This window comes from Xenopus laevis, chromosome 9_10L (genome assembly GCF_017654675.1).
Source record: "Xenopus laevis strain J_2021 chromosome 9_10L, Xenopus_laevis_v10.1, whole genome shotgun sequence".
Classification (NCBI taxonomy): domain Eukaryota; kingdom Metazoa; phylum Chordata; class Amphibia; order Anura; family Pipidae; genus Xenopus; species Xenopus laevis.
The window spans coordinates 58,503,949-58,517,034 of NC_054387.1; the positions used below are offsets into that span (position 1 = coordinate 58,503,949).

At 37.8% G+C, this 13,086-nt stretch overlaps 1 protein-coding gene across 1 annotated transcript in view; it reads left to right on the forward strand.

Annotated features, from left to right (window-relative positions):
• Positions 1-13,086, forward strand: part of cntnap5.L (contactin associated protein family member 5 L homeolog) — a 260,880-nt gene that overhangs the window by 191,426 nt on the left and 56,368 nt on the right. Inside the window, exons 14-15 of the mRNA XM_041576763.1 lie at positions 5,801-5,957; positions 12,890-13,017. Coding sequence (XP_041432697.1) covers positions 5,801-5,957; positions 12,890-13,017 — 285 coding nt within the window. The remainder of the gene's footprint in view (positions 1-5,800; positions 5,958-12,889; positions 13,018-13,086) is intronic.

The window sequence follows — 13,086 nt, forward strand, 5'->3', positions numbered from 1 at the left end:
TTAACTGATCTATGTGTTGTGTCTAATATAAATGGCAACTATTTAGACATTATAAAGGAGCTCTGAACCCTCAATAAAAGTGTCCTACTGCGCCGCCTGTTTTTTGAAAAAGTTGATCAAAACTAAACTATATATGCACTATGTTAGCCATCTTAAGCTGGCCATACTGTAGATGCAAAGATCCGATCGTACGAATCATCGTACGATCGGACTTTCCTATCTCCCGACCCGCCACTAACCATTCAGATCAAAGTCTTACCAGTCAGATTAGTTAAAGAACAGATCAGCAATGTTCTGCCCCTGACAGCAATCGTACGATATCTATGTCCAACCAAAGCTAGTGACAGTCTCCCACTGAAAATCGTACGATCGGCAATACACGCAGAGATATTATCGGCAGCCGACAGAAATTTTCTAACCTGTCCGATCGACCGATCTCTGCCGGACGAAAAATGTCGGGACTCTCCACACTCGTTCCGAAAATCGCACGAATCCTCGATTCATACGATCAGATCTTTGCGTCTATGGCCAGCTTTACTGTTATCTTACATACGGAGATTATTGTGTAATAGTTAATATTGTGCAATCTATCTGTGGGATGGGAAAAATACTGCTGTTTGTGACATTTGGATGGAGGGTTTTGCACAAAATGTCATGATGCAGAGGAACATTTTTCTGTCTGGAAGAATTGTGGGGTCAAACCCACATGACACCCCCCTTATAATTTAATAATGTTTATAGTGAGCACATCTTTCCCTTTTGCTATTCCTCTTCTAAAATGACCCAAATATTCTCACGTGCCCCAAATCGCAATTTCTCTTCTATGTCCTTAGATCACAAAATGCAACATAATTGCACAAAGTAGAGCGTGACACACCATGGTTCCCATTCTACATAATGTTTGTCTTTCTTCTATTAATCTTGGCATTGTGGTCCTGGAATTTAGGTCATGTGTGTACCATATATTTTCCTCATTTTCAGTGCTCACTTAATCATGTCTCTCAGACACAAAACAAAGCCCCTCACCCCTTAAGAACATTTTATGACCTTAATAGAATCTAAATTACCTTAATCTAGCAACATAAACAATTCAGTGTATTTTTAATTGGTTGCATGTATTCCCTCAGGGCTGCATTAAGTGTTGCATTGTATATTTATACTAAGATATATGAGTTGGGTTCCTTCCTAAGTTGCACAGTAGTCCAGCTAGAACTCTCTCAGGTCTGTTTATTGCTTTTAAATGTTAAGTCATCTAATTTTAAATTGTGTTCTACTCTAACTTTCACCCTGCACCCCAGCTGTCAGGCCTCTAGATTATAAAACTCCAATATCCAAGGCATGGGAAATCAAGAATATGTAAGGGAACCTTATTTGCAGGTCATCGTCACTGCAGAGAGCTACATTTAAGGATGGTTTATGAGCAGGGAATGCTAGGCAGAAGAGAAGTGAGCCATTACTCAAGATTATGCGATTGGATTCTGATCTCAGATAACTGTGTGATGCTCCATAACATCAGATGACTTGGGGAAGGCTATTTTCTCTTTCCTGTCTTGAAGATTTAGATGTTACATTCACATTTTTCCCTTTCCAAGTTCATGTAGTCTTCACCAACCAGATGCTATTTAGATTACAACATCCTACCGCTACATGAGACAGACAGAGGCAAGATATTATACTCTGCGAAATATATATATATATATATATATATATATATATATATATATTCCTTAACTTTGCAGAATTTCTGCATATGTTGACTAAAGCCTGCAAATAAAGCAAAAGTTGTTAATAAAGTTGTTTGCAAATGAAAAGAAAACTGGCTACAGGATTGGGTACCGATGGTGTTAATGGTACATTCTATACTTGGAATAAGGTTTTCAATGGGGTCATTGGGTTCACTTTTCTTTAACTTGCTCATTAATAACTTAGGGGTGGGTATTGTAAGTAATGTATCAGTATCTGCAGATGAAACAAAACTATGAAGCCCAATTAATTCCATCCAGGTTGTGGCATCCTTCATTCAAAATCATTACACCTTTCTAGGGGAAAAGGGAGATTCTTACTCTGCAGACATAATATACAGGTTATGCCGATATGGTCTTGGTTGGGCAGAACTGTATTTACAGAGCCCAAATCTGGAGTTAAAAATTGTAACAGCATATTTTCAGAAAAGTAGGTCAGTGTTGTAATTAAAAAACAGAGAAAAACCAATCTGTTTTAAACATATACAAAATATATCTTCCTTTCCTTTATTTATTTCTCTCAATTCCCATAGACAGATTATATGCAAGGTTCTTAGTAGTCAATAGATAAAAAGAAGCTCTACTGATAGTATTCCATATAACCACCACCATGATATCACTAATATTTTGCACCATGTAACTTCAAGATTTTCAGAGCCATCAGCTATCATAAGAAGGATAAACTGCAGCAAAATTATGAAGTTCGCAGAAATCTTTACTAAACCTTATAAAAACATGTATTTAATGCCATTTGATTGAAGACAATAAAAACTAGAAAAGAAATTGATCTAGCCCATAAAGGCTTCGCTTTCTGTAGAATTTTTTATAGTTTGGTTAAATTTACTAAGACTAGAAATCTGGAAAGCCTGTTTATCAATTTCCAGACTAAAAAAATTTGTTTCGGTACCTAATAAATAGGGACAGAGACAAAGGAAGTGTTAAAAGTATTACTGCCTGCTCTGATTTATCTTGCAGAAATATGGATTAGTAGCACTACATAGGTGCCTAATATATAGCGATTTTTAGTAAAATAAAACACTTACAATAAAAAAACAAAAATGAAGCACAATTCTTAAACTAACAAAGCAAGACAAAAGACAGGTTAAATTATGTTTTAATCAATCCACTTGTGATATCTACGTCCAGATGACTCCTTCCCCATTCCGCCCATATGAGAATAGCCAACTATTAAAATCCAACCTCTTTGTCCATATTGGCCAAACCCCCTCCACACACCTTCACCAATCCCACCAACATTGTTGTCCACAACTCACAACTTCCCTAACCCTTTACCCCACCCCCTGAGACCTGCCCACCCCAACCCCAAAGCCTCACCCCAGATCTTGCCCACACCACAGTTAAAAGACCACACAGACAACAGCACTAAAATGGTAAAGCCCCCCCACACAAAAGTTATAAAAAGCAATTGATGGTCAGGGCCCTCCTGTAAGTTAAAAAAAAATAGCACCAGGACCCCCCATAAAAGTTTTTTAAAAATCATTGGTGGTCATAGCCCCCTCATAAATTTAAAAAAAAAAAAAACATTGGTGCCAGGGACCTCATAAAAGTCTTTTAAAAATCATTGGGGGTCAGGGCCCCCCATAAACTAAAAAAAAATGTTGGCGCCCAGGCCCCCATTACAAGTTAAAAAAAAAACATTGGAGCCTCAGAGAATATTTAAAAAAGACATTGGTGGCAGGGGCCTATTGTGTATTAAAATAATACATTGGTGTTTAGTTGAACTGAACTAATGGCTTCAGGACTTTACTTCGGCTCCCTTTGTGACTTCAGGTCTTTGCTGCTTCAGGACTTTAAGTTCAGCTCTTCAGCTTGAAATCAAAGGCAGAAATTTGCTGAAAATGCCTCAAAAAGGCAACATTTTGTCCGTGAAATAAAAATATGGCAAGCAGAAACACAAAAAGAAACTTTGGCTCAAAACACCTACAAAGTAAACCCCTTCCATAATGCAAAGGTATACCAGGAGAAAGCTGACTCTAAAGACCTGATGTACCATAACTCTCCTATTATAAATTTTGAAATGCCCTCAGGAGTCACATCTGACCCAACAACACTGTGACCAGGTACAGAGTCTTGTGGTGATGGCTGTGCTGTCTGGCTGGCATACGGTAGGCCAGTTTTAACCCAGGGTGTCCAGGAGCAGAACACATAGAACTTGGGAAATCAAAAAGCACAAATGATTTGCCAAGGGACAAAGCTGAAGAAAATGCTCCTGGGTCTCGTCCATGAAGTCTTAATGAAGTTGTTGCACATGGATAGAAAACTGGCTACAGGATCGGCTATAGAGGGTGGTTGTTGTGGTACTTTCTCTCCTTGGAGTAAGATTCTTAGTGGGGGTCCCTCAGGGTTCTGTATTGGATCCACTTTTATTTAACTTGTTCATTAATGACTTAGGGGAGGGTATTGTAAGTAATGTATCAGTTTGACACAAAAATATTCAGGCCAATTAATTCCATCCAGGATGCGGCATCCTTGCAGCAGGATCTTCACAAACTGTCTATCTGTGCAGCTAAGGGACAATCAAATATTTCCTGCCCCTCATAGGCAATTACTTTCACTTTCCATTCAGCACTTACTAGATGTCACTGCACTCCCCCTCTCTCTCTACCATTTAATTGTGTAACCAGTGCATAGTTAGTGATTTTTTTTGTAAAATCAGACTTTTAAAAAATCACAGATTTTTCAGAATTTATTAAACTCTGAGAACAGAAAAGTCTGAATCTGAAAATTCGGCATCTCAGACCTGTTGAGGTTGCATATAAGTCAATTGGAGAAGTTCCAATTATGATGATGAGCGCTGGGTTTCGTACAATACCCCCAAAGTTTTCAGAGTTTTCAGGTGAAAAATCCAAAAAAGTTAATTTTCGGGAAAATTTAATAATAAATAAGCATAAAAACCTAATCGAGTTTGTAGCAGAAAATATTGAGATAAAGTCGGACTTTTATAAATAACCCCCGTAAGTCCCTTTTGATTTTAGTAAGAATTGAAAAGACTGACGACGCTTGTGAAGCCTCCATAAATTTGCTTTTCAGATGTTATCACACAGACTAAACCCCTTTTATCTAAATATCACTGACTAACTTGTAGCCTCTTAGGTGAAAATGAATGGAGTTTCTGTTAATGTCACATCTCATGTAAACCCAAAAAGTAAATGAAACTGGGCTTTTCTGTAAGTGAAAGGTAGGCAACCATGACAAAATAATTGGAAAAAGAAAAGAGTTTAGCGCTACACACTTAAAGCAGGAAATTTAAAAAGTCTTTATTAAACAGAACTCATGAGGCATTTGATAGTGCCTCTGTGCTTAAAAATACCATTTGGATAAGAACGCTTAATAACGATAGCTTCTATAACTTGCATTATGTATCAATCATTCATGCAGTCATCTAATCTCTTTCTTCATGTGATTGATTTTCAACTTACATTTAAAAAATTCTAAACAGAAAAAAATGTATGAATACCTCCTTATATGGAAGAGATTTGGGAATCTAATTTAAGTCATAAACACAAGGGTATAACTTCAGGGTTTATTTTGCATGTTAATTAGACACTGACTTAATTAGATTACATTTTATTTTCTTAAACTGTTGTTATTCCAAGAACACTGCTCTTGATTTTTTAGCTCCGAAGAAATGTATAGCTAAGGAGAATTGTTGGCACAAAGCTAATGCCAAGCAATTATGTACTACATTTGCTCTGTTTAGTTAACACCAAATATATTGGAAATAATGTACCCCTTATTGTAGGTTATAAGGATATCAGGAGTAACTGATGGGTTCTGGGACTATATAAAGGCACAAGGTTACAGGCTGAGTTATACAGATAACTTTTAGCATCACTTGTGTAATATAAAATGTTGCCACAATACGCCTTTGTGGCCTTACCACAAATCCGGGCCTGACAGCCTTCAGTTACAAGGACAACTGTTTTGAACTTTGAAAGGAAATTAACGAAGATAAGCTGACATGATAAAGTCCTAAATTATTAATAGCTTACAATACTGTATATTCACAATCATATTCATTAACACTGTCTCTGCAGATGGAGCTCCGTTTACTTGGTGGATTGGGAAAGGCAATGAGAGACACACCTACTGGGGAGGATCCTTACCTGGAGTCCAAAAATGTGCCTGTGGCCTGGAAGAGAGCTGCATTGACATGAGGCATTTTTGTAACTGTGACGCTGACAAACAGGAGTGGTAAGTCGGAGGTTGAATTAAGAATGTGCCATGTTACTACGGGTTGGCCAGTAGCCAAGTCTTTGCCTGATCATGTAATCAGATCATCCAAAAGTAGGGATGCACTGAATCCAGGATTCGGTTCGGGATTCGGCCAAGATTCGGCCTTTTTCAGCAGGATTCGGATTCGGCCGAATCCTTCTGCCTGGCCGAACCGAATCCGAATCCTAATTTGCATATGCAAATTAGGGGTGGGGAGGGAAATCACGTGACTTTTTGTCACAAAACAAGGAAGTAAAATTGTTTTCCCCTTCCCATCCCTAATTTGCATTTGCAAATTAGGGGTGGGATTCGGTTCAGTATTCGGCCGAACCTTTCACAAAGGATTCGGGGGTTCAGCCAAATCCAAAATAGTGGATTCGGTGCATCCCTATCCAAAAGTCAGTTAAAAGTTAAATCGGGTTGAAAAAAGACAAAGTCCATCAAGTTCAACCCCTCCAAATGAAAACCCAGCATCCATACACACACTCCTCACTACTCTCAGATAAATTCTATATACCCATATCTACACTAACTATAGAGTTTAGTATCACAATAGCCTTTGATATTCTGTCTGTCCAAGAAATCATCCAAAGGCATTCTTAAAGGCATTAACTAAATCAGCCATCACAACATCACCCGGCAGTGCATTCCACAACCTCACTGTCCTGACTGTGAAGAACCCCCTACGTTGCTTCAAATGAAAGTTCTTTTCTTCTAGTCTAAAGGGGTGGCCTCTGGTATGGTGATCCACTTTATGGGTAAAAAGGCCCCCTGCTATTTGTCTATAATGTCCTCTAATGTACTTGTAAAGTGTAATCATGTCCCCTCGCAAGCGCCTTTTTTCCATAGAAAACAACCCCAACCTTGACAGTCTACCCTCATAATTTAAGTCTTCCATCCCTCTAACCAATTTAGTTGCACGTCTCTGCACTCTCTCCAGCTCATTTATATCTCTCTTAAGGACTGGAGTCCAAAACTGCACTGCATACACCAGATGAGGCCTTACCAGGGACCTATAAAGAGGCATAATTATGTTTTCATCCCTTGAGTTAATGCCCTTTTTTATGCAAGACAGAACTTTATTTGCTTTAGTGGCCACAGAATGACACTGCCCAGAATTAGACAATTTGTTATCTACAAAGACCCCTAGATCCTTCTCATTTAAGGAAACTCCCAACACATTGCCATTTAGTGTATAACTTGCATTTATATTATTTTTGCCAAAGTGCATAACCTTGCATGTATCAACATTGTTTGTGTAAGGGCATATTTAGTCATAGGAATTTTGGAATTTGGAATGTTTACAGATCATCCATAAGTAGAGTTTTGTGGATCTGGGGTGGTATCTGAAAGGTGGTTTAATGCTATCATAAGACACAGTTTGAGAGAACTTGGTGGCTTTAGTGCTGTAACAGGACTAGGCACTACATACTCCAGCTATTGTGCTGTGAAGTGTTTATCTTTGTACATTGTCAACATGTGTGCATTTCTGTATGATGGCACAGACCCATTTCAAAACCTGTCATGGAAAGGAATTCTGGTATGTGCAGTGCCTGTTGAGTGTTATTGTTCATTGTGATGCTTGCCGCTCAAGCAGAAAGAGCACTAGGATAAATGTAGAAGAGACACAAAGGAGAATGGAAATAAATATTGCATTCTTGTGCCCAGTGACTTCAAACTGTGCCGAGTTTTCCTTTTTGTACACTCTCTACAATTATTATTTCATGCAGACGGAGAAAACCAATCTATTAAAGGAACCAGCCACAGACAACTTCAAGTGCATTAAATGTTGTATCAGAATAAACAGGGACGATGTAATTCCACAAGTCCATCAGACCACAATATTGATTCTTTATAATGTTATTTTTGACTCTTGCTTATTCATTTTAGGATTCCTGTATCCTTTGTGATTGGTGAAGCTAATAATTTTTTGCACAAAGTCCTTCATATTATCCTAGTTACATAGGATAATACCCCAGAACACATGGCAGGATAAATACAGTGACAATTTCAAGTGTAATACCCCAGAACACATGGCAGGATACAGGGTCAGACTCGAGGCCTTCCTGGGCCCCAGTAGCAAAGACACCTCAGGCAGCCCCAGCCACAACCCTCTCCACCCCCTCCACGTGCACACCTTTTTTCCTGCTCATGCCTGCAAGGGAGGGTGCAAGCTTCTAAGTGGCCATTAGTTACCAATCTGCAGTGAATTTGAATCATGCTGCGACTCTAAAGAAAATGAAAGTGATATCTGCCTGGTGGCTATTGGTATTTAGCACCTACAGTAATACTAAAACTGTTCCTTGTACATGATCCAAACTAAGATATAATTAACCCTTATTGGAAACGAAACCAGTATACGTAAGGTATGAAGATCCAAATTACAGAAAGATCAGTTATCCGGAAAGCCCCAGGTCCCAAGCATTCTGAATAACAGGTCCCATACCTGTACTATGAAGCTATAACGGGTTGGCTGAATTTATCATAATAGTCATTGCCATGATAGAGCACTGCCCTGTTTCAACTGGTTTTCAGTTTTTCATTCCACATGTACACAGATTGTATGTTAGAAATAACAATTTATTTTATAATCAGCATGAGGAAAACTGCATGGGGACAGTGTTCACATTTGCAAAATTCCAAGTCCAGCATGTTCTCTGTGAGGTTCTGAGTTGCCAGGGTCTTATACACAGTTCATTTGAGGATGATGCAGGAGGCAATGTGCGAAAGCAACAGGAATCACGCAGGCCTTCTGCTCTGGAAAAAAATTAGGTTTCATTTTCTTCTTTGTATCTGTGCGCTGCTTCATTTGACCTCCCGATTCAAAATGAATTCCGGATTTTGTGCCATGCTGAGATTTGAAATATGTAGCTAACCCGCTGACTACAAGGCTTTAGGGCAAAGCTGAACAAGTGTATGTTTTCTCCTCTGTATGCTGCTAGAAAAAAATGGGTCTGGGCTGTGGAAAACACAAATTGCTCTTGTTCATTTCTGAGAAGGCCGTTCATTGCATAGAGGTGAAAAGACACATATGGGGGAATGTAATATTGGTCGCTAAAGCAAAAATCATTAGCAATGCGAATAAATGTTTGCTAAGTGAAAAATGTTGCCTTTACGAACACTTTGCCTTTCATGTGACAGTAGAATATCGATTGCAAATTTTATAGTTTGCAATAGTGCACAGTGTACAATATGTAATAAAATTGGGCAATCACAGATGGGTTTTTTTTTAAAAAACTCCAGAGCAGGTGTTAAAGGTTTGCAATGCCCAATTAAGATTTGCAATGCAATAAAAGTCTAACAAAAATATTACATTGCAACTTTGAATTTTTATGCTCAAAGTTTTGCACTGTGCGAATTTTTTTTACATTTCCCCCATGCTGTCTACTGAAGATTTAGGGGAACGTTTTTGATTATAGCAGATCTTGAAGCAAGTGTTGCTGAAGCAGAGATAGATAGATAATAGAAGATAGATAGATAGATAATTGATAGATAGATAGATAGATAGATAGATAGATAGATGATTGATAGATAGATAGATAGATAGATAGATAGATAGATAGATAGATAGCTAGATAATTGATAGATAGATAGATAGATGATTGATAGATTGATAGATAGATAGACAGACAGATAGATAGATAGATAGATAGTGATTTTTTTTTTCCAAAAAACGGACGCCGGCGCCAAAAACGGGCGCCGGCGTCAAAAAACGGGCACCGGCGTCAAAAACAGGCACCGGCGTCAAAAACGAGACGCCGGCGCCGTTTCGCGAATTTCGCGCGAAATTCGCGAATTTTTCGGCGAAGCGAAACGGCGCAGATTCGCCCATCACTATAGATAGATAGATAAAAACATTTTCCAATAGATCTCATACCTATTTAAAGTTGTTATTCTGTGCATCTCTAGTTTGTCCTTTGTTATTTAATTCATAGACTGTAAAACCTTGAACTAGCCTTGAAAAGCAACAAAAATAGCAATACCAAATGAATCTTGTAAATAATACTAATAGTAATCATTTGAAGGTGAACTTCTATTTTCACTAATAAGAGACTACAATTCCTGGAGTCATTTTGGAAAAACAATATCAGTCAACAGAGCAAAGAGGAGTTGTTAGCAGAACAGAATACACTTTATTTTGCATTTTGAATTGCAAATCAATTTGCTTAAGTCAAAACCATGAAAACTGCTATGGGAATCTCAATTTTCATGCAAATCAAATGAGAATTGCTGTGAACTGCAGCGAGAATTGATTTCTGAATCAATCTGGATGTCGCCCATGATGAAGTTTTCATAAAAACATTGGAATTTTGCTGGCAGCATTTGCTCTTCTTTAGAAAGAAGTCTGTCCCACTGAGGCTATTTAGCATTGATTCAAACAGGGAGAGTTGACTTTGGGGGAATCAGAATAATGATGACAGTTTGGCTGGACTATTTAATTGGATAGGACTGTATGTCTCAGAGTTGATGTGGATGGAATTATTCAGAGGGTAGAAGGAAATAATAAAATATAATGTGACAGAGGTGGGCAACATGGTTAATTAATGTATGAAATAGGGTGGCATATATACATTATTTCTAAAGTAGGGGAAGGCATATCAGCAAGATACACACATGATCAGTTTTGTATGGAATACTATTATAAGGATGCAATCATTAGAAAGAAGTGCATAATATATATTTTTTTAACTTATATTTGTCATTATTTTAACAAATAAACTGTGCATATACAAATTGCATAGTTCACTTTCAGGCTGTATATCAATGGGAAGTGCATAATATTAAGTCAATTTGATTGTGCTTGGGTCCCTATATGTGTCCTTACCATTTGTAGCTGTATTGTAGCATATAGTCTTTATCCAAAACACTATCTATTCTACAGTATTTTAGCTTTGCAACCATGTAGACTGGAGAGATGAGAAAAGACAAATGTCAGGTATTTAATTTCACTGATATTGTTTACAAGTGCTGGTTAGTTTTCTAGTAGTCCAATGATTTGTTTTTCATTGTGGACTGTTTCTGTTATTTTTTTGTTTACTTTTTGCTTACTTTTCTCTACTGTATCTCACTTTCCTTGAGTAAATAAACCAACAGGCTGCAGTGCTGGGATATAAAGCAGAAAAGGGGAATAGGTTTTGCTGGCAACATTAGGCTAAAACCCTTGGACTTTACTAGAACAATTTAGATTGACCCATGTGTACAAGGAAATGCACAAGTGAAAAAGGTTTTTCCAAATGAAATCAATGACTAGGTAATGACTAGAATCTGTTAAGCCCCTAGAGACACTGTTCACTTAGCAATGTTGATATCAAACACATTTACTTTCACTGTGTTTAAGTTCCCAGTTCTGAATAGAATACTGGACTGGCATTTTAAGAGGAATCTTATGAAATAAAAAGAAGCATCACATGGTGGTAACATGAGTTCTTTACAGTATTGTTGAGTTACAACAAGTAAAATTAATTTGCAATGTTGTAGAATCTATGATCAGAACAATACTCTTCATTCTTATCCAAGGGTTGTGTGTACTGAAAGCAGTTAATATTTGGAACTGGAGAAGAACATTCCACAATGTTGAAATATATCACTTCATTTAAAGGACAAGGAAAGTGTAAATGCAAATTTAGCTCCAGTGAAAGTCTTACCTTTGCTCTCTTTCATATTGCTTTTAATTCAAATAATGTTCCAGCCTTTCATCAGTTTCCAACCCTCTTTTAAAAAAACTTGAAGTAAAAGAAGAAAAATTCCAATTAATCCATTTTCTACAAGACCAAGTCCCATAGCATGCGCAGTACACAGTCTTAACAATTGCCACATATGCTTACACTACTTTCGTGTACATGTTCCTGCATAAGTGCTTTACGAATATTGCCCTGTATTATGCGCAAACCGATATCAAGTGTTTAAAACAGTTGCTGTGGTGGTCAACATAAACACTTAATTGGCAAGTGATTTCCATATACCCCTTCTTAATGGCTGTGATCTTTTTTACTCTGTGGGTCCTTCCCTGGTTTGCCTGCAGATGCAAGGGTCAGTTGGTAGAGATATTTTCATGCATACACGTATACTTTTCAGCGGTCGGATTTAAGTGTACAGAGGAAATGTGGAGTCTGTGATGGAACGGTCAACATCATACATATTCAAATGCACTGCATGTGAAATGAAGGTTATTTTGAAAAAAAAAACATAGCAATGGGGGCTTAGTTAAATATTGTAAAGCTCATAAGAATGGTTTCTTTGTCCGTTAAATAGTTTACAATCCCACATCCTTCCACTGAATACATGCCATAGCATGCTGTGCCCTTGTGTGCCACTGGTATGCACCCTGTGAATTATATTATTGCAAAATAAACTTTTCTGAATATAAATCTGCAGTGCCCAAGGCAAAGTGCCTGTCATAGATTACCATTATATCTGCTTAACCCTATTGCTCTCTAACTATTATCAAGTTATAGTAACCCCTGACAGTCTTCAGCTGTCCAACATTTTTTGAAAGTGTAATGTTGAACAGCAGTGATATAAGGGCTCATTTACAACTACAAAACACTCATTTGATTGCATTAATGCTATCTATAAAGGTATTGTGACCATACAAGCCCCCAGCAACTTACAGCAAGCAACATTGCATCCATTAAATGTGTGGTGATGAATTTACCCATAGACCATAGCTTACCCTGGAAGTAGTCAAGTCTCGACTTGATGGTAGTTCCAAGGTTCCCTTAGTAGATGTCCACATGAACATGATGAATTGCATCCAAAAAGTGCATTTTGCATTGTATGTAAGCCCTATAATGTTTTAGTGACCACATCTCTACTTATTATACACTCCTTTTACAACTCCCATGGAGTTGATTTAGCATGCAAGAGCTGTGAAATTTTGCAAAATAGACAAATTGGATTTTCTTTTACAGGACTAATGATACAGGGTTCCTAAATTTTAAAGATCACTTGCCTGTCTCTCAAATTGTGATCACAGACACTAACAGAACTGGCTCAGAAGCAGCCTGGAGAATTGGTCCTCTGCGTTGCTATGGTGACAGTGAGTATGAATGGTGACATTTTCTTTGGGGAGCTATAAAATACCTTTGGCTGTAGCCAATGAGCCAAA